This window comes from Phoxinus phoxinus (genome assembly GCF_949152265.1).
Source record: "Phoxinus phoxinus genome assembly, chromosome: 1".
Classification (NCBI taxonomy): domain Eukaryota; kingdom Metazoa; phylum Chordata; class Actinopteri; order Cypriniformes; family Leuciscidae; genus Phoxinus; species Phoxinus phoxinus.
This window is the reverse complement of record NC_136876.1, coordinates 11,373,843-11,397,131: the sequence shown is the minus strand read 5'-3', so window position 1 is coordinate 11,397,131 and position 23,289 is coordinate 11,373,843. Positions and strand designations below refer to the sequence as shown.

At 38.6% G+C, this 23,289-nt stretch overlaps 2 protein-coding genes across 2 annotated transcripts in view; one reads left to right on the top strand and one right to left on the bottom strand.

The window, feature by feature from the left end:
- The window catches only part of LOC307000842 (CCN family member 1), a 249,198-nt gene that overhangs the window by 121,292 nt on the left and 104,617 nt on the right, over positions 1–23,289 (bottom strand). The gene's annotated exons all lie outside the window — the stretch shown is intronic.
- Positions 110–15,568, top strand: LOC307000636 (E3 ubiquitin-protein ligase TRIM39-like; the record flags this gene model as incomplete). Its single annotated transcript, XM_079616370.1, has 6 exons — positions 110–502; positions 8,083–8,178; positions 11,092–11,322; positions 11,495–11,517; positions 13,883–14,001; positions 15,002–15,568. The coding sequence occupies 6 exons, from the start codon at positions 110–112 to the stop codon at positions 15,505–15,507; spliced, it is 1,368 nt and encodes a 455-aa protein (XP_079472496.1). The 3' UTR covers positions 15,508–15,568.

The following is a 23,289-nucleotide window of genomic DNA, read 5'->3' as shown; positions in this document are numbered from 1 at the left end:
CTTAAGACAGCAAATCTTTTTTGATTATTGTGGTTATTCATTTTTTAAACCATCGTTCACAAAGTGAAAGTAGCCTACCGTTTATATTGCTGGAGCTCAAAAAGAGAAAATGGCTTCACTATCTGAAGATGATATTTCTTGTCCCGTGTGTTGTGAAATCTTCAAGGATCCTGTTCTTCTGTCGTGTAGTCACAGTTTCTGTAAAGTGTGTCTTCAACAGTTCTGGAGAACTAGGAAAACTCGGGAGTGTCCTGTGTGCAGGAGTTTGTCAAGACATGAGCCTTCAAATAATCTTGTGTTAAAGAACTTGTGTGAGTCGTTCCTAAAGGAGAGAAACGAGAAGCGTTCATCTGAGTCTGAGGAGATCTGCAGTTTACACAGTGAGAAACTCAAACTCTTCTGTCTGGAGGACAAACAGCCTGTGTGTTTAGTGTGCAGAGATTCACAGAAACATGACAATCATAAATGTAGACCCATCGGTGAAGTGGTTTCATCATATAAGGTAAGACAGATTTACAGATGAGGATAAACACTTGTTTAAGTTTGTGCAGACCCGGCTAATCGGGAGCACCGGTGGGCCGGTCTGTTTTATTGGCCAGGAGGGCCGGTGTTGTCATGGCACTGGGTTGAATGCTTTCCCTATATAGGCTCAGTCACAGCGCAGCCCCACTATTTTTTTTATTATTATTTTCTCGCACCCCCACAAAAAAAAAGTCAGTTGTTAGAGATACAAAAAATAAGAGATACAAAACATGGATAATAGGCGCAAAGGCGGAGCTGAAAAGGCCAGAATAATAATAAAAAATCCCTAGAAACTCAAGCGGCCAAATAGCCTGAATCAGGGCCTTACATTGAGGTCTCTGAGATCCGGTGTTACGGATTTTTATTTTATTTTATATAAATCTTTATTAAGTCTCTTTGCGATACAAACAATAAGAACACAAATAGAGTCATTAATACAATATATATATATATATATATATATATATATATATATATATATATAGGGGAGCGCGGGGCACAACCTAACGCGGGGTTAAATGTAACACAGACCTTTTACGTAGTTACTCAGGGTCACGCGTGTTGTGTTTACGCTCTTTTTCTCTCGCTGCCAGAAGACGGTCTCCCGTGGATTTGTGAAAAGTTTTGGTAATATTTTGTGAAGATACGGGACAAAGAGTGTTTTGACACCATCTAAGTATTTTTTTTCATCATACGTATTTTACTGTTTCTGAGTTGTGTGTGTACGTCACCAAATCTAACTTTATATTGCCTTAATCACTGTCTTGTTGGCTAAAACATGGCACCATTTTGAAACATGTCAGCAACTCCTAGCAACTGTTAGCTAGGTTTAAAATATTTTTTACACAGCGGGGTTAGTTGTAGCACAGTGTTACAACTAAGCCGCCAAGTGTTCACAATATTGTAGGCTATGGGATTTGTTTACTATATTGATCACTTGTTTATTTATTAAAAATATTGCCTGTTTTCATGTAATAAACACTTTAAAATGTGATTTTAAGCTTATTTTTATTATTATTACTGTTACTATTAATAATAATAATAATTTTGCATGCAAAACTGTGCAGCCCTTTCCTATATCTCTATCCATGATATTGATCCATAATAGAAGGATGATTGGATGAGGGATGGATGTATGGATATTTATCTATACAGATGTACAAACAATATCAAACTATACAGATAAAATAGTACTGAATTATGTGTGTTACACACAAGTGTTACAACTAACCCCTCTGTCTGTTACAACTAACCCCGCATATGGGGTAAGTTGTAACATTTGCACTTCTGTCACTTTCAGTGCAACTGTACGAAAATGGAAGGTCCTAGAAAAAAACTTTAAGTGTTCATTTGTAGCAGAGATGTGTATGTTTCTTGTGTAAAAAAAAAGATTACTCTAACCCAATTATTTTTTAAATAATTGAGCCAAAACCAAAATGCGTTAGGTTGTGCCCCGCTCTCCCCTATATTACAAGAGCAGAACCAGGGGGAGATTCAAATAAATACATTAAAAATAGAGCATAACTGAATGGTTTTAGCAGCCTTCTTATTTTTTGAATCATAGATGGATTTGATGTATATGTTCCGTCTCCTTACCAAAAGCAACAAAAGAGGGTTTAGAGTTACTAAATTTGCCTTTGTGGAGGTGTTACGGATCAACTGGATAGTTAACTTTAAAATGAAAATTCTATCATCATATAGGCTACTCACCCTCAAGTTGTTTCAAACCTGTATGAATTTCTTTCTTCTGCTGAACACAAAGGAAGATATTTTGAAAAATGTCAGTAACCAAACAGTTACCAGGTCCCATTGACTTCCATAGTAGGGAAAAAAATACTACGGAAGTCAATGGGACCTGGTAACTATCCCTTTAACTGGTGACGCACGCGAGCACGCAGATAGTTTTACCTGGATTTCCAGCAGATGTTAAACTGTGACAGATTCATGCCTTATTTTACGGATCACCGATTAAAAACGAATATTTCACCTTTGTATTCACTGGTATGCGAATAAAGCGCTTTGTTTTTGCAGTGTAGGCCTATGCTATATTCCTGCGTATTTGACGCAATTTCAAAGAAGTTTAACATACTTTAGAGTAAAAAAAACACGCCAATGTTAACATGGGGCATTCGGTTTCATTGGATGAACAGACTTGTCAGCGCACTTCAGAAGACGTAACGAATTTTCTTTCAACTTTAGTGTATCATATTTTCTTTAGTGTGTTGTCATGAGTTATAATCACAAATAACAACAGATGTTGATTAAGTTAAAGTAGCTGGGCTACCTAAAAGAAACATAAAAAAAGTCATTTACATTTTTTCCATCAAGTTGCATTTATTTATCTGCATATAGCCTAATTTTATAATGGATCTATTATTTTTATATAAAAACACTTATCAGCTTATTTTACTCTGCTGATTATGTACACTGTTAGCCCTTACTGTAGAAAAAGCCCACATTCTTACAATATCATACCATTTTCCATTAAAACAGTAATATACAGGAATATACCTACAGGAATATACTGTGAATTAACAGCGCTCAAAGTCGACACTCAGAGGCTGTGTTCCCAATCACACCCTATACCCTCATTCACTATTCCCTACATTAGTTCACTAATATAGTCCACTTGAATGAAAAGAAGTGAGTGAATTGAGACACTGATGAACACCTGATAAGCAGAATCACTGAAGGACAGAGAATCAAGAACAGAAAAAAGAGAAACACAAGAACTACAACTGACTTCCAGCCACACTGAGTGTGAAACCAGTTTAACATTATTTATTTCAAGTTCTTGTTGAGAATGAACAGGGATTTAGTTAATAATAAAGTTTGTTGTCACCATGATGGAGATCAGTATTTGCTTTAGTTGGTCTCTTGTACCTTATCTTAAAGACTTCGTTCATTCATCTCTCTTCGGCTGCTGTAACAGTGAGTGTATAAAGCACATTTGTTACAGCAAGAAAAGTCAAGGTGAAGTTGATCAGGAGTTTTTGGTTTTGTGATTTCAAAATCTTACATGATTTATTACTTTTTAATATATGTGAGCTGTGAATTTCTGGTTTAATACCATATATCTGATAATCTACAACATGAAATTCAGCAATATTTCTGAAATCAGGTCAACTGAAAATTTTTGAAATCATATAGTGCATTAAAATTGTATTAGCTCCTGCTTGACTGACACACACAGACATCAACAATCATCATATGAATCTCAACAATGGTGATGATCAAAAGTTTCATGTCGCAATGCATGCTGGGTACCAGGATAGTATAAAACTCCCAGCATGCTCTGCTGCATGAATAATAATTAAAAATATATATATTCCTACCATTGTTGAGATGCATGTTCTAATTTGTGATATTTCTGTGTTTCTACAAGACAGTGTAGCTCTTTTAATTTTGGTTATGCTTGTGTTAGAAATAAATTAGTCATTGTTGCTGTTGTTTCACAGTGGTGGTAACGTAACACTTTTGATTGAGAATTAAACTCTGAATGAGTGAGAACTGACTTCTTAGTGAATGGATAGGCCACATAATGATTTTGTCATGATAGTGAATATAACCACAATCATTCACAAACTGTGTGTGTGCACAAGTGTGACTTGCAAAAACACAGCTCAAGCAGCAAAAGAAAAAATAATGTGTTGGCATCAGTAACCCAACTAAAGCAAACACTGATCTCTATAATGGTAACTTCAAATCAAACATTTTCAATTAAAAATCTCAATAACTACTTCTGTTGATGGATGACAGAAATAAAGTCAAACTGGTTAATAATACGTGTAATAATGTGTTATGGCTGGAAGTCAGTTGTAGTTCTTGTGTTTCTCTATTTTCTGTTCTTGTGTTCCTCTTTCCTTCAGTGATTCTGCTTGTTAACAGCAGGTGTTCATCACTAATGCTCAACAATCACTTACATATTCACTTAATTATCTCACTGCGTCAATGTTACTTTTTACTCTTTGTAGTGTGGATTTTCCTGTGGGGTTGAAAGGGTTAACAGTGTAAGATAAAAAGACACACCCACGAAAAGTATTTAAACAGTAATAAACTGTAAGTTATAAAACAGGTTTATACTGGCAACACTGTTGCCAGTAGTTTACTGTAATATTTTGTTTTTTGGGTCACCATTGTGCTGAAGAGTAGAGCCTGTGCTTCAGTCCAGCAGAAGATCTAGAAACATCGATGATACGCTGCATGTTGCTTTATTTAACAGAATGTAATTGCTGGTTCAGTGGAAATCTTTTTATGTACTTAAGTTTTTTAATGGTTTCTAATGGAAGTTCTTAACTCTTTTCTCACATTATTAATGCATTACACATTTTAGTTTTACACATTTAAATTACAGTTGGTCAATTTAAGGCAGTCGGTTTCTGCAAGTGAAATTAGTTTTAAGTCAAATTTTTAATTTAGTGCATTTTACAGTAACAAACTGTATAATACAGTAAATAACTGTACAAATAACAGTAAATTACTGGCAACAGTGTTGCCAGTATTTTACTGTAAAAAAACCCGGTAAGGTCTAACAGTGTAGGCTACAACCAGCTCTGACGCCTCCGTATCCTTTTCCCTGGACATAAAAGCAGCTATACTTGACTATAGGGTCATGAAGTAAATTATCTCATGAACTTTTAACATTTTCAACAGATTTATAAAATAAAAAATTATTTTGACTCTTCTTCAAAACAATTCTGTAGGCCTATGTAATACTGCATCTTCTTAGAATCATATAGTCATTTAAATTTAGTGAATTTGTACATTTAATCGAGCTTTCCTGTAGCTCAAACAGCAGAGCATTGGTGCTTGCAACACCAAGGTCATGGGTTTGATTCCCAGGGAAAGCAAGAACTGATAAGAATTTTAAATGTGTACCTTGAAATGCAATGTAAGTTGCTTTGGATAAAAGTGTCGGCCAAATGCGTAAATGTACATTATGCTCAGTAGGAGCATGAACTTGAATGTTGTGTATCTAATGTCTTGTATTGGACATGTAGAGAACACTTTGTCTTTAGTGATTAAAGTCCTGTGAAAAACACTGAGTGGCAACCACAAATTGTATTACTGAAATAAGCAGAACATATGATAGAGTGATGATGAATTATTACAAATATATACTGATATTCTCTATGGCTAATATTCATAGGCCTACATCAGTAACCTCTTAATGTGTCACCTCACATGAATAGCATAACCCTCTCAATAGGAAATGCTTTGTGTACTTTTTTGCTGACCTCTTTAACAAAAGAAATATGACACAATGGCCTATCAGTTTTATAAATAAAATGTAGTGTTGGGCCTCTTTTTAATTTAATATAAATTTGAATTATGCCAGTTCTTTTCATTTGACTGGTACCATGAATCTCATTAACATATTATCTTTACTTGTTATTCATGTGCTATCATTGTTGTTGTCTGCTAACCGTTAGAAACAGATTAAAAGGTCTATAAATTAAGTGTCATTATTGTTACTGGTGTCATTGTTGCCACAGCAAATTGATGCAATTAAAGTTAGACAAATCCAAAACTTTGCAGGATAACCAATATCCTAATAGCTGCTCAAGAAAGGAACAGTATTATGTTTTGTATTGGCATGAACGACCACATAAAGACACACATAGCTCGCTGTGACACCTGCAGGTCAGTGGATGACAAAGCAGGCACTGTTTAACAACCAACAGCGTCAATGTGCGTACTACAACCGATAAGCCAGGGATCTAGATGCCCTATGACCAGCTGACACTGTCAGAGTGCAGACATTTGACCATGGGCAAGGTGAAAAGACCAGTTGACTCTAGATCCTATGAGGTTGAAATGGATTCGGGTGCAGTTCTCAGGAGGAACCGTAGACACCTGAGGCCCATGTTGTTCCTCAAACAGAGGTTGTTGATATAGAGACAGTAAACACTCCGGGAACCCATATAGGCACTGTACTATCCCAGCAGAGCCCTCCAACTCAGAGCGATACCTGTGACAGGGATGTGCCGAAGACAACTAGATGTGGTAGAGTTGTTCGTCAGCCTCAACGCTACAAGGACTTTACTACTTAAACTGTCATTTAGGTGACTTTTGAAAGAAAAGAACAAAAAAAAAATGTTTTGAGATGTTAAAGCCATTTTGGTAGTTTGGGTAATGGCATGTATAAAAAAAAAACTGTTTTTACATTAGAAAAAGTACATTCTTCTGTGCATGTAATGTTTGCTAATGTGTTTCAGGGAAAAGAAAACACTTTCTAAAAGAGAAAGGATGTAACAATATGTAATTATTATAATACTTGTTCAGACTATACCTGCCACTAGGGGACGAACATGGGCACTTCTAGGGAGGGAGCTAGAGAGTAAGCGTGGGAAAAGTCTGGGATTTGACTGTGTTTGCAGACGTTTTGGAAAATAAACAGAGACCCCATTGGGCCAGTGCAAAGAATACGGACTGTTTTATATGAAAATACCTCACTTTAACACTAATGTAAGCCGTGCTATATTGGTCCAATGGGGGTTTCCAATAGTACGGGGAAGGTTTCTTGCGCGTTCCGTCTTTCCAGCATCTCAAAGTAATTTGGGTTAAATGCAATACATTTCTCATATGTATTTACTCGTTATTTCATCTGACTCCATAAATGAAAGGTTTTGATAATATCTATGCATCACTAAAAGTGAGCGAATGTTTGACTATTACTTTTAAACTATTAAATGAACAAGGTCAAAATCAGTCATAATCAAATGTAACAATTTATTAAATCAGGTATCAGGTCAATTGTATAATCAATTCAAAGATAAATCAGGTATCAGGTCAATTGTATAATCAATTCAAAGATAATCAATACAAAACATGAATAAAGAGAAGAGATGCGAACCGAACCTGATGCAAATACATGAGGCTGGAAGTCTCGGTCACTCCCAGCCATCACGGGCCAGTCTAGATACAGAAAGCGCCCCGATTCCTCTGCCGCATTCCATTAAATAGCCAAAACCTCTTTCACATGCTAACAATGGGAATTTACATTCAGAGTTGACACCTTTTAGGGGGTAGGAGAACATTTGCCTAGAGACAACCTTCCTTTGTGTGCCAGTTTCTCTAAACTTCTCAAAACCTGATTTCTTTTTGTTTAACTTAGTTGGAAATGAGACATTTGTACCACTCACTCGGGAGACATTTAAAATGATACTAAACATAATAATCATTCACATTAAACCACATATATAGTCTTGAGTGAGTCTTTAGGTGTGAGAGGGAGTGAGGCTGTATGGGGGAGGTCAGATGTTCATTTCCAGCAAGGTCCTTTGTTTCATAGACCAGTCTATCTCTCCAACCAGTTTCTCCAGCCTTACACTAATATGATACAAACATTTACCGTCACCGTTTTACATCTGCTGGAAATCCAGGTAAAATTGTCTGCGTGCACGCGCACCCCAGTTAACATGATTCCCAGTTGTTGATCCGTAACACCTGTCTAAGTCATGAAACTCCAGGGCTGAAAATGACTCCGGCCCTGAGGTTATGTTTCGATCATATTACAGAAATGTATGGTATCTTATAGATTTTCTCTTTAAATTCCAGGAGAAGCTCAATACAGCACTGAAGTCCTTACAAGAGAAATTTAAACACAATAAAAACATTAAAAAAGAGTTTGAGAAAACAATTCAACACATTAAGGTGAGTATTGACAGCCAGATGACTCAGTGGGCGGGACTAATGATCCAGCACTAATCCTATGGGCTAGTGCTCACTTTCCATATTTTCAAATTAGCTAATTGGTTTGGGCAAATACAGGCAATGCGATTAATATTCATGAGCCCTACAAAATGTTTTGCGCAACAGACACTGCGCTGCTGATATTATGCTTCTACCTGAGGATTCATTGATTGACAGACACAGAACATCAGGGGCCTCATTTATAAAACTGTGCGTAGGATCCTGACTAAAAGTGTACATGCGCCCAAAAGCCAAAAATGGCGTGATAGGCTTGGTGAGTGAAATTATATTTGTATTATCTTTCTGTATATGTATACATTTATTTTGATTTTCTGTCTAAAAGTGACCAAAAAGACATTTAACTCCGGCTCACCATCGGTGTCGCCAAACTGCTCCGTCTCCAAAACGTTCTTAAGCATGGGTCAGAGTTTGCGTGCAGGTGCGCACATTTTCCCGTCAAGTTTGTTTTTATAAATCACAACTTATGTGTCGGAAGTGGCGTACGCCTCTTTCATGGCCTGTTTTGTGCGTACGCAACGGTTATAAATGAGGCCCCTGAGGTGGGTAATCCAGGGGTCAGAAAGTAGAAATCCTGCCATATGTTTATTCCACCCATAAACTCAGTCAGCTGATTTCTATCTCCTGCTGAAAAACTGATGAGTACATCCAGGTGATTGGAACAAAATACTGAGGAGGACTTTTACTTTCTGAACCTGGACTTTACAGCTCTGACTACAACTGACTTCAGACACAAAACTCCCAGCATGCATTGCAATATGAATAAATTATGCAGCTGAATTGTCCTATTATTTTGTTTAATTCAAAAAATTTTTTTTTTTTTTTGCTGTTGTTTTTGTTGTGACATTTAGTACCTTTTTTGTAATGTTCGGAGTTGATCAGTTTATCTGAATATTTTTGATTGTCACCATTGTTGAGACACATACGCTGATTGTTGATAATTGTGTTTGTCACACTGTAGGTAATATTTTTATTCTCATGATTGTTAAAATATTTTAATTGATACGGAGCCTATATTACTGCTGGATACCATGCTGCAGTAACAAAGGGTTTGTGATGTGCAAATATTAATGGAACAACACAATTGTATTATACAAATACATCAGTGATTCAGACGACATCATTATGATTATAAAGACATCACCTGCCATAATCAACTGACCCGATTACCTCTAGCTTTCTTTGCTGCTGCAAATGTGTTTGACAAACAACCTGTCATAGCAGATAAAAAATATTAAAGATATAATAAGAGTTAAGAGCACAACTAATGGAAACACTAATCACTGTTATGGTGACTTCAAATGAAACAGAGTTAAACCCATGTTAATTCTCAATAAAACGTTTGTAGACGTCTGACAGAAATAAAGTTAGTCTGGTTAGTAATAAGTGAAGCTGGTAATGCTGTTTGTGGAGTTGTTTATTCCTCCTCTGGTGAGATCTTCACAGATTTCATGTTTTTTTTCTCTTCAGTGGAAAAAGGCTGTGGCTGAAGTCAGTTGTAGTTCTTGTGTTTCTGCTCGTCTCTTTTTCTGTTCTCTTCTTTCCTTCAGTGATTCTGCTTGTTAACAGGCTTATTAATGCTGAAATAACTCCATTTTTAATATACACACACTTTGTGGCTCAGATAAGGTCCTGTTCTGGTTTATTTCTTTGCTCTTGGCTGACATGTGGCATTGCTATGCAAAGGTGTAAAGTCCAGGTTCAGAAAGTAAAAGTCCTCCTCAGTATTTTGTTCCAATCACCTGGATTTGCTAATTCAGACAGGAGAGAGAACGAATTAGTGAAATCAGCTGACGAGTTTATGGGTGGAATAAACATATGACATGACTTTTACTCTTTGAACCCTGGATTACCCACCTCTGAAAATCCATTATAACCAGTTATGATTGATTATTAATATTTCATAGAGCTAATTTGCTACACTAATCACTGTTATGGTGACTTCAAATTAAACAGAGTTAAACCCATGTTAATTCTCAATAAAACTTTTGTAGACGTCTGACAGAAATAAAGTCTGGTTAGTAATAAGTGAAGCTGGTAATTCTGTTTGTGGAGTTGTTTATTCCTCCTCTGCTGAGATCTTCACAGATTTAATGTCTTCTTCAGTGGATTTCATCTAAGGCGGTGGCTGAAGTCAGTTGTAGTCAGAGGTGAAAAGTACAGGTTCAGGCTACGTTTACACTTGGACGGCTATGTTCATAAATGGACATTTCACGCCTCTCCGTTTTCAAAAATAACATTGTGCACACCTGTCAGTCATTAGAAAAGTGTCCGTTACACAAACCCGTGTATATGCCGTCAAGAGCATGCCAATCATAATCCCGAAAATAATCTCATACTGTAACGTCGGCTCCTAAAACTCATTTTTTCTCAGTTTACATGCAAACGTGCAAAGAAAGTTTTCCAAAATCTCCACTCTGGCCGGAGTTTTTTGAAAGAATCGTTTTCAGAGGCGAATTCTCTGTTTGCGCGTAAACGAAGGGCACAAACAAAGGGAAATGTCTCAATTTATTGTCTTCAAAAATCGTCAAAAAAAAAAACATGTAGGTGTAAACGGGGCCTCAGAAAGTAAAAGTCCTCCTCAGTATTTTGTTTCAATCACCTGGATTTACTAATTAGCAGTTTTACAGCAGGAGATAGTAACCAGCTGACTGAGTTCATGGGTGGAATAAACACATGGCAGGACTTTTACTTACTGACCCCTGGATTACCCACCTCTGCAGAACATCTACTACTAGTGCTAGTACTTCTGAAAGTTAAAGTTGTAGTTCACTAACCCACATTTCCCCACTCACTCTTCATGCCAGAATCAGTTGAGTCTTTGAGATGATTGAAGTGAATGTGATTTGATTTCAGTCTCAAGCTGAGCGCACAGAGCGTCAGATTAAACGGCAGTTTGAGAAGCTTCATCAGTTCCTTAGAGATGAAGAAGAAGCTACAATCACTGCACTGAGTGAGGAAGAGGAGCAGAAGAAGCAGATGATGAAGGAGACGCTGGAGGAGATGGACACACACATCTCAGATCTTTCACACACAATCAAAGACATGGAGGAGATGATGAAAGCCAATGACGTCTGCTTTCTGAAGGTCTGATTTCACATCATTGACTGATTGATTGGTTGGTTGATTGATTGATTGATTGATTGATTGATTGATTGATTGATTGATTGATTGATTGATTGATTGATTGATTGATTGATTGATTGATTGATTGATTGATTGATTGAGTTATTGATGATAATGGTGTGTTTGTTTGCAGGAGTTTCCAGTCTCAATGGAAAGGTGAGTGATCTTAATCACTTAAAGGAACCGTATAGTGGGAAACAGACAAGCCGAGAAACTGGGAATAGTTAAATGAACTCACAGCTGTACAGTGGCATTACCTGCTATTCCTCCTTGGATATTTCCATCACCAGTTGTGGATCCTGAAATTGCAAAGATATCAAAACAATGCAAAGAATATGGTGGGATGAACGATCTGGTAAAACAATATTTAGGTCTCAAGTATAATAATAGTATTCAAATATTTACAGACGGCTCAAAAGACCCAAATACTGGAAAGACGGGAGCAGCATATACCACATTTTCAGAAATCAATACTAAAAAGAACATCAGACCATTTAGCAGATTACACTGTGGAACTTTTAGCTATTTTACTAGCACTCACGTGGAAAGAGGAGGTTGGGCCTAACCAATATATCATCTGTTCAGACTAGGGATGGCGAAAACTAAAAAAATTATTGACCGACCACCGAGCCTCATTAGCCGGTTGAAACCGGTTAACCGATTAGTTTAAAATATGCTACGCTATTTGAAATAACAGCCATTTCGAGCCGCGCCTGCAATTTCACAACTCTGTCGCATCTTCTCCGCCGCTCTGCCTCCCGCTCACACACACACACACCGGCGCAGCCCATCCACTCACGTCACTTTTTTTAAATCCCCAACAGCGCGAAAGTCCCGCAAACGCCGCGCCGATGAGCTTGTATGTAATCGGCGGACAAATGGCTCCTTAGTTTCGGAATGGTTAGGGTACAAGGTGATCGCGTTGAAAATAAAGGCGTTTGTCTAGCATTAGAAGCTCATTTGAAACATTGCCGCGGCTCATTTAAGAAAATGACAGCTCCGAACCGAAGAGACGCCGCTTTAGTTTGAGGTAGTGCTAACAATAATAAAGAAAGATGATCATCATCACCTTATCTGTTACCACTGAAATGTAGATGTAATGTATTTTCATATTTAAGCACTGTATCACACAAGTTGCAACTTACATCTGTGTCATTCTGTTTGGTGAAATGGTCCCACGTACTACTCTTCTTTGCACGCTTCCTCCTGTCGTCTGCCCTGGCTCTAACCTCGAGTGTGTTAGCCTGTAGCCTTTACTTTTCGCAGACCTTGTGAGCGCGCGAACCCAAACGCTGTGACCTCGCGCAAAATGTTTTTATTGGTTTATTGAGTACAAACGGGCGAGTTATGAAAAATTTAGTGAGAGGGATTTGTTCACTTCACACAAAAAGATCTTGGAATGAGATGGCTAACTGTAGTAGCGTTTAGTCCACTGTCTTTAATAGACTAATTTAGAGATTTTTTTTTTTAACCGACTATCAACAACTTTGATCGGTTAACGTTGATACGGTCAACCATCGGTCAAACGGTCATCGGTTAACATCCCTAGTTCAGACTCAATGGCATCGTTAATAAGTCTTGCAAATTGCAAATCTGTTTGTAGGCCTGACTTGGTTTATGAAATCTTTCATAGTCTGTATAGATTACAAAATCTTAATATTACAGTGTGTTTTATGTGGGTCCCATCTCACGTTGAAATAGAGGGTAATGAACTCTTAAGTCAGACCTGCAATGGACAGTTCCATTGAGTTAAATGGAAATAAAAAGTGTCATTAAAACAGAAGTCAACAAGTTACGGACAATGGGAAAAGGAAACCAAAGGTCGTTTTTTATATAAAGTACAGAAGCAAGTGACTGTAATGTGAAGACAACAAGGAGGCAGGGTGGTTGGAAGCGAAGGGGAGAAACGGTGATCACATGACTAAGAATTGGACATATAGGTGTCAATCACAATCTCAGTCGCTTAGGGAAACACAGGACTAAAACAGGACTATGCATAAATTGTGACAAAAGAGAGACTGTAGAACATGTATTTCTAGAGAGTGAAGCATACAGCACAGAGAGAACCATACTGTTAGAAAAAGTCAAATAATTAGGATATACACATTTATCGGTAGAGGGTTTACTTTCTTTTTCTACATCAAAACCATCAGCATGGCCAGCTCTCATGTGGTACTTAAAAGAAACAGGTTTATTTGATAGAATTTAAGAACAACCAAGAATATATATATATATATATATATATATATATATTATTATATATATATATATATATATATATATATATATATATATATATATATATATATATATATATATATATATTTTATACAAGCGTCTAAATCCGCATTGAAGCTCCACACCCCAAACAGTTGGTGGCGGTAATCCACCAAATTGGTATGTCAACCGCAAAATAAATTTAAAGAAGAAGAATACCAAATGTTCTCTGAGCAAAGTTAATTTAACTCTGGGGATTCTGATTCAAAGCCACTGCAGTTCTGACTCCTGAATGTTCTTCCAGAGTCCAGATCTCACAGCCGGATCCACAGATGGCTTCTGGAGCTTTGATTCATGTGCCACGATACTTGGGCAACCTGCCGTTCAGAGTCTGGAAGAAGATGCAGGACATCGTCCAAAACAGTGAGTCTGCAGAAGATCTGCTGTTACACACTGGAGATCATGCATGGGTTTATCATGACACAAAAGCACAAGATTATATCAGTTTGTAATGAGTGAAGATGGTAATGAATATTTTCAACTATTCACAACATTAAGAAAAAAATGCTTCTGAACAGTTTTTTATTACTATTCATATTTTGTAACTTGAGGAAATAGTTAAGAATATTTTGTCAAGTTAGGATTTAAGATTCAAAAGATCTGTTATTTTAAGATTGTTCTTAAGACAAAACGTCTTGAAAATAATATTCTTAAAAACCATAGTTAGGCTTTATTATAAAATATATTGATTAGATTTACCTTGAGTACAATCATACGACTTATTATTATATTCTATGAGAAAATAATTCTTAAGATGTTTTTATTAGTATATTTGAAACTTTTCTTTAGAAGATTTTCATGAATCTTAAATCTATTTTGAAAGTGTTTCTAGAAGTGCTGCTTCATCTCGATTGTTCCATGTTTCAGAAACACAGTGATGAGAGTCTGTTCAGATAATGATGTGTTTACCAGAAGAACCTGCTTCAGTTCCTCACCACAGAGATTTATTACATCTTAACATATTAAAATGATTGATTATTCATTACTAAGTCAAACACATCAGACAGTTTTAAGTATTTTAAAACAAATACACACATTAAGACCCAGTTAAATGAACATGATCAGATTTTTTTTTCATCTCAACATCTCTGATTGTTTGATTGTGATTTTAACTTTTCCAAAATATCAGTTTCTTGATGAGACACAAATGTTTGAATCACACATTTAATGTTTGTCGCTGATGCCATTAAACACTGATAATAAAAATGAGTGTGACACTAAAAACACTGACAGTGATCAGAGGAAAATGCCTGATGTGTTTGATCAATCGGACAAGTATCATAATTCATAATAATCTGTCTTCGGTTCACTCTTGATCATCTGAACATCAGAATAAAAGCATCTGTTGATTGTGTCTCATCAGCTCCTGTGATTCTGGATCCAAACACGGCTCATCCACGTCTCGTCCTGTCTGATGATCTGACCAGTGTGAGATACAGCGGGAACAAACAACCTCTTCCTGATAATCCAGAGAGATTTGATGATTATTACTGTTTTCTGGGTTCAGAGGGTTTTAACTCAGGAACACACAGCTGGGATGTGGAGGTCAAAGAGAGTGAATGCTGGAGACTTGGAGTAACTACAGCATCAAACCAGAGGAAGGGACGTGATTTCTTTAACACTGGTCTCTGGTGTGTGCAGTACGTGGAGTATGATCCGGATGGAGTGCTTGAAGAGTTTGGTTTTCCTGTTGAACAGAAGCTTGAGCGTGTGAGAGTTGATCTGGACTATGACAAAGGAACGGTGTCATTCTCTGATCCTGTAACTAACACACACCTACACACATTCACAACCACCTTCACTGACACACTCTTTCCATTCTTCAATTGTTTTTCTTCTCTGAGGATCTTACCGGTCAATAGTCAGTAAAAGTTACACCTGTAAATCTGGATTGAGCTGCTTTCCTCTTCTACAGTCTTCATGTTTCCAATAATTGCTCTTAAATGGATTGTTCATTCAAAAATGAAAATCATAATTTACTCTCATGTTGTTCCAGTCCTGTATGTGTTACTTTCTTATTTGAGCATAAAACAAAATATTTTGAAGGATGTGGGTAACTTTCTTTTTAATTTATTTCATGCTATTTTTTTTTTTTTTTTGTGGATGAATTATAAAGCATCATGAAGTGCTCATCACACATGTTCCTCCAATAGTGTTTATGAAGTTTGATTGGTGAATGTTTAGAGTGAGGATCCAGATGAAAAAGAAACTCAAAAATAAGCGAGTTTTTCATTTGTCTCATATGTTTTGATCACTACATCATTCCCAGACTTCCATTTGTGTGATTTAAAGGAACACTCCACCGTTTTTTTCATATTAAACTATGTTATTCCCTTAACTAATACGAGTTGATACATACCTCTCTCGTCTCAGTGCGTGCACTCAATCGCTCTGGCCCGCTGTGACACTTTGATAGCACTTAGCTTAGCTTAGCTTAACTGGGAGCACTTCGACTCACCGCAGTAATATCATCACAGTAATATCATCAGGAGTGATGATATTACTGCGCCGAGTCGAAGTGCTCCCCGTGCTATTCCGCCATACATTATAGTTCTCCATTTTACCCGCTTAGAAAAGCGTCACGTTTTATTTTGTGTCACCATACTTGGTCGTGTAACTGTTTTTAAATATGGAAAAAGTGGAGGTGTTTTGTCGCTTCTAACTTCATCTCTGTTTGGTCCCTAATGAATGAACTGGGCTAAGCTAAGTGCTATCAAAGTGTCACCGCGTGCCAGAGCGATTGAGTGCACGCACTGAGACTAGAGATGTATGTATCAACTCGTCTTAGTTAAGGGAATAACAGTTTAATATGAAAAAATGGTGGAGTGTTCCTTTAAGAGTTTTCATATCATTAAAATAATTTTAAAATGTGGTAATAATAAAAAACTAAAAGATGTGTCCAAACTTTTGCCTGTATGTTTCATTTAAATATATTTCATATATTCCACTTGCAGTAAGTGATAGACAGTGTCAGTCATGTTGAGCTCCTCTCCTCTGGATGTGAGGAACAGATAGAGGAAAGAACAGGATGTCTGACGGAGAGCAGGGCGACGGAGGCGGGGAATTGTCCGGAAGGAGCAGCGGGACGTTAAGCAAACAGTCGCTTTGAGTGATGGGCGGCAGGAAGTGTGGGCGTCGGTCTCTCCTCTTTTGCTCCTCCCATTTACATACTGGCTCCGCCCTGAAGCCACGCCCACCAGAGTCATTCCAGTATCGTTCTGTGGTTTGTTCCCTCTTCCTGTCTGTTATTTCTAAACTCTGTATCCTCTGGCTGAGCTCTGATGCCTCGTCTCTGATTTTTACGAGTTTATTTTTTCTCGTCAGCTTCGCCGTCTGTCCCCTCCAAACTTCTTCAAACAAGTACTCTTCCTTTTCAGTCCTAAATCCCACGTCTCTGCCGCGTCCTCGTGGCGTTTAGCCGTCCGCCATGATGCCAGCGCCGAACGCTGGCCGTTTGCGGCTGTTTATTCATGGATGTCTCATCATCTTTTTGAGGTTTTGCACGTGAAATTTTGGGTAATTGCCTGTCTCGTGTCTGAATGCATTTGAGTCCGTTTAAGGGTGTGTTTCGGTAAGATCCACCTGTTAACGGGTCAGAACGGTCAACAGATTGACCCGATATGTTTCGGGTCGTGTTTAAGACTGAACGCAGGCGACGATGGGGTGGTAAACTAGCAGACAGACCCGTCAGACCCACCGTACGGAAGAGCGGAGCGGGCCGGAGGCTAACCATGTGACGCTTCCCACCGTCCTCGCTAGTTTCATCCATGCTGGAGTCTGGAGGAAGAGCAGAGATCAACATTTTCAACTCCACAAAATCCATGTTCACAGATTAAAATTATTTAAGATTAAAATAAATAGGGGTTCTCCTTCATGCCAAAAACACTATTTTTTGTATTATTATATTTATATATTTTTAACCCAAATGATGGGTTCAGCCTGTTGGGTAATTTCATTGGTGTTTCGTGTATGTTCAGTGTGGTTTTGTTTTCACTGTATTTTATCCCCGTTTTGTTCTCTACTTCGTTTCCTTGGTTGTTAATTAGCTCCACGCACCTGTTTCTGTTCAGTTGATTAACTTCCTGGTGTATTTGAGCCGTAAGTTTCCTTTGTTTCATTGTCCGGTATCGTCTTTGCTTTATGTGGTTGTGTGTTAGTTTGCTCATGCGATCTTACTTTGTAGAATAATAATTGATTGTTTGGATTTTCCATCATTGTGTGATTATTACAGCCACAGCGTGACAATTGGGTTATTTTAATATTTTTACCCAGGGGCTGGTTGTATACATAAATAACCCTAAAAATGGTTGTTTTTAACTAAGCATTTTTTTTTTTTGCTTAGTAATGTTTAGACAACAAGTGAAAAAAAAGTTTTCAATATATATTTTTAAACTTACTAAATAAAGTACAGTACTATAACAGCACATTATGAATATATTTACCAAAAAAATATTGAGACAATACATATTTCACAGTATAAATTGGGTCTTGACACAATGTCTTTTAAATTTTAGGATGGAAGTCCATCGCACGAGGATGATCATGTTTGGCATCTAAAATATTGAAAAATCCTGGGTCAAACTGTTAGCAACATCCATAAACTATCATTTAAAAATAGATTTGTTGTTAAATACATTTCTATTTCTGATTAACAGAGGATAGGACTTTTCTTAGATTGACTTTAGTTGCAATTATAGAAAAGCACCATGGTTTGCACCATATGTTTTTTTTTGGGGGGGGGGGGGCATATAGTACCATGTTAAAGCCATTTTTAGACTCTGATAGTAATAATGTAAAAACAATGATATATAAATATGGTAACCACACAGTACTGTGGTATTTATTAAAGTAAACATAGTAATACCATGCCCTTTTAGTAAAGTGGTGTGACATTTCTGTATTAAATTGTTCTGGAAGCAACATCATCAATGATGACAAGAATAAAGCAGGTTCAAACAGTAAACAGAGAGACACAGCAATAGATGAGAATGAAATCAAGAGAGAAACAGTTTAGAAAGAGAAGCTGAATGAGAATCAAACATCTACCTGATGATGATGAGGTCAGATTTACACACAGATCAGCATGGAGAGCCACTTACAGTGTGACGGCTTCATCTCTTATCAAACACACTCAGCATCTGTTGCCATGGAGTCCTGCAAGACCAATCAGCATCTCTCAATCTCCCTCCTCTCTCTGTCTCTCTTTCATGTCGTGCCCTTCACCAGCATGAAGCATGTGCAGCTCGGCTCTCTGTCTGTCCATCAATTATGAAACAGACGGCAGGACAGAAGCTCTGACCAACACGGTGAACTCACTCAAAATCCACATGATTACCGACTGACATCCACATGATCTCAGTCAAGAAACAAATTAAAGATAAAATGGCCACTATTTTCTTTTACATTTATTATATTTTATTGTATTATATTTCCAACATTTCACTCATTAGTTAAATCTTCCTTGCATTGACAATCTTCATTCATCCATACCTGCAAGGGAGATACTTTTAATTACCAGCTAAGTGGTGACTCAGTGACTTTCTCTGATACTGTGGGCTTACCTGATTCATTCCTTGTGTTTGCACGTTTCAATAAAGAACTTTTGAATCTGCTGTCTCCTCTTCCGATAGTGACAGACGACCACAACCTAATCAAAATCGAGTCAGCTGGAGTTTTTCTTGAACCTGAGTCTTTCCTCTGCACAATATAAAGAAATGGCAGGAATATAGATGAGTATGTGGAGGAATTCCTGAAGTCCTGTTACCTGAAGGTGTAGGATGATCATATCCTTATCAACTGCTTCCAAGATGGATTAGATGACAATGTCTGCATGCAAACTGCTGCGAGCGAAAAATGTATGTGTGACACAATTTTTGGACCTCGTACTGTGCCGGTGTGGTGCATCATATACAGTTGAATCTTTGGTTTCATCATTTTGAGACAACAGTGTACTCCCTTGTCTCCGCACTTCCAGAGTCTCCGGCCGCCATGGCCGCCTCGCAAGAGTATCCAACTATTCCCCGATCAACATCTCCAGCCTTTCCCCGGGTCCGGAAGGCTGTGTCCAACAGTGCGGATCTTACATAGAAATTAGTGGATCCTCACATCATATCCGCTAAGGTGGCCCTGAAAAATCACTCCACTCTTCGGGTGCCACAACAAGAGTCCGTTTCAGAAAAAAGAGATTTAAGAGTCCGTTCCATAAAAAGAAATTCCAGATTACATTCCAGAGAAGGAAAATCCAGAATCTTCCACATCCTCCAGGCTCGAGCCTTGGTATTGACTGTCTCTTCCGTGGGGCCACTTTAGATCGGGCTAGAAGAAAGGCAAAGTGGAGTTCCCCCTGGCAACCTTCTGAACACAGGTACGCAACAGCCCCATATGCCTTCTCAGAGGCATCACTTAAAACGTGAATCTCCTGGCGTACATCTGATTTATCCATATAGGAGGAGTTATAGCACCTAGGGACTGTTACCTGTGATAGAAATTTAAGCTCCCCTTTCCAGTCTGTCCATGCTTGCCTGAGCTCACCTGGGAGTTGTGGATCATCCCAGTCCCAGTGGTTTAGCCAAAGCTTCTGCACCATGACCTTGGCTCGGGTAGTATATGGAAGGATGACGCATGGGGGTCATACTGACTCGCCAGCACCCGGTAGATGCTCCGCATCGTCAAGGCATTGAATGTGACAGGTCGGTGTTTGAACCCAAGATGATCCAGCTCGCAGTGCCAGCTCAGGCCACAGAAAGCACAACTCCCGCTTAGGGGACCTGGCTCCTGGAGGCAGGTGACTGACAACTTCTGCTACATTACTGACCCATTGTCGGATGTCGAAACGAGGATAAGAGGGCATGTTACGAACTTTAAATAAAAGTCTAGGGTGTGTACCGTAACATTTATATATTAACGTACTGCTGGAGGTGGGGTGTGGTGGAAGAACACATGACAGACTCTTCTCGAAGGAAAATAAACTGGGCTTTATTGACAAAAAGCCGAAGCCACTGAACCCAGTCTAAACAACAGTAATTTAAGTGCGCTATGTACAAGAAGTATAAACAAACAATAAATGGGAAAAGAACAAAAGCAGCGCCAAAGGAAAGAACAGAATATAACAAAAACAATCCTTATTCTAAACCTAACCTAACCAAAGTAAAATGTAGAAAATAAACCGAAGTCTTCAGTGGATCCGGCACCTTAACTAAACTACCTAACAAAACAAAAATACAAGGGATGGCGCTCACTTCTTACCTGGTGTGTCTAAACAAACATCTGCTACGGGTGCAATGTATATCGCGATATACTAGCTGCGTTCTCTTCCCAAAATATCAGGGGTTAACCGATACCTCTAAGCAAATGAAAATAAACACTAAACATACTACAAAGTACTAACAGTACAAAGGACGAAGTACATAGCACACCATAGCCTGTACCAGATCTCAGTTCACTACAGACAAACTCATTTCGCTACACGAGAGCTCAGTTCATCACAGAAAAACTTATTTCGCTACAAAGAGCTCAGTTCATCACAGCGAACTCAATCCGCTACAAAGAGAGCGCATGAATGAACACGCCACCCTTTTAACCAGCTGGACCACTTGCGATTTCTCCCAAGCGCCGCCTTAATGATGACTGACGTCCGACTCAGCCAATCATAGCAACCTGCGAGCAGAGAGAAAGAGCGAGAGACAAAGAGAAGACAATGAGTACAACAACCAACACATGCAAAATACACATCAATATCAACAAAACACGAAACGCGCGTGGAGCGTAACAGGGCACATAACTTATCCAGTAACAGTCGTGCTTCTTGAACAGAACTCAAATCTTGTAGACAGTTGTCCACGTAGAACCATCTGTCCACAGAGAATCTTACTTCCTCGTCAGGAGTACTGTGCAGTGACGCGTGTCGCTGAAGGGCTAAAGATGCACAACAGGGGCTGCACTTAGTCCCAAAAGGAAGTACTTGCCACTCATAAGTATCTGGAGGGTCATCTCGATGCAGGTCACGTCATAAAAAATATAGGAGTGGTCTGTCATCAGGCAGTAGCAGGACCTGATGAAACATCCCGCGTATATCCCCAATTATGGCCACACCATGCTCCCTGAAATGCATGAGGACACTCAGGAGAGAAGGGCTCAAGACTGGACCAGGTAGTGAGGAGTTGTTAAGGTTTAGTCCCTCATACTCGAAGGAACAGTTAAACACTAGGTGGTTTTTACAATTGTGAGTGATCATAGGGTGTGGGATATACTACTTCTGTCTTCCTCTCCCTCATTCTGCAGTTTGATGGCAGCACCAGTCAACTTCAGCAGGGTTTCCCATACATTCATTAATTTGTGGCGGCCCGCCACAATATCAACGCTGACCGCCACGGATTGATTTTCAGATTTTTATGTGACTAATGTGGATTGGTTTGGGAAATTCCCATGAACCCTCCAGCACCCTGGAGAGGGTATAGACCTGGTCCAGTGTTTCACGACCGGGATGAAAAACCTTACTGTTCCCCCTGTAGTTGGAACACACCCTCCGGTCCCCCTTCTTGAAAAGAGGGATCACCACCCTAGTCTGCCAGTCCAGAGGTACTGTCCCCAAACACCACGCGATGTTGCAGAGGCGTGTCAGCCAAGACAGCCCCACAACATCCAGAGACTTGAGGTACTCAGGGCGGATCTCATCCACCCCAGGTGCCTTGCCACGAGTAGCTTCTTGACTACCTCTGTGACTTCAGCTTGGGTGATGGACGAGTCCACCTCCGAGCCCTCGGCCTCTGCTTCCTCAATTGATGACATGTCGGTGGGATTGAGGAGATCCTCTAAGAGGATCCACCGTTCGACGATATCCCCAGTTGAGGTTAACAGCTGCCCACCTCCACTGTAAACAGTGTTAGTAGGGCACTGCTTCCCCCTCCTGAGGCGCCGGACGCTTTGCCAGAATCTCTTTGAGGCCAACCGGTAGTCCTTCTCCATGGCCTCACCGAACTCCTCCCAGGGGCATATAGCCCTGGACAACATAGCTCCTAGGATCATTCCGGTAATCAAACCCTTCCACCACTATAAGGTGGCAGTTCAAGGAGGAGGGGGATATATATATATAATATCATAATATAAATATAAAAAGTATTGTAATACAGTATAATATAATCAATCAATTGTACTTTGTAACCATAAATGTAATTTCCACCACATGCTGTCATTTCCACCACAGAGGGCAGTGTGATGGAAATGACTGTGGTGGAAATTACATTTCTGTTTTTTTTTTGTGAAAAAATGGAAGATAGCTTCACTGGTTAGCTTTGAATTAATACTTAGCATTTCATGTATGCAAAATACTCTTATTTAACTTAAAATGTGTAACTTTTTAAAAACACCCTTGAAGGTACAGCATGTTTGGAAATGACGTAGAATAAAAATATAAACTGATCAAGCAATATTTATCTTGATTTTTCTTCTTATGTTCTTGATGCAAATTTAAATTGCCTCCATGTCCAACATGTGCTCTAATGTCACTGAACATTTCCGTAGAAACCACCAAAACAATCTTTCACACAAACTTTTTAAAGGGACATTACAGTGTTGTGGTGGAAATGACACCAATACTGTGCGACAGCTATATTTTGTATAAAAAGTCATATTGATAGTGGTCTCACATTAAAT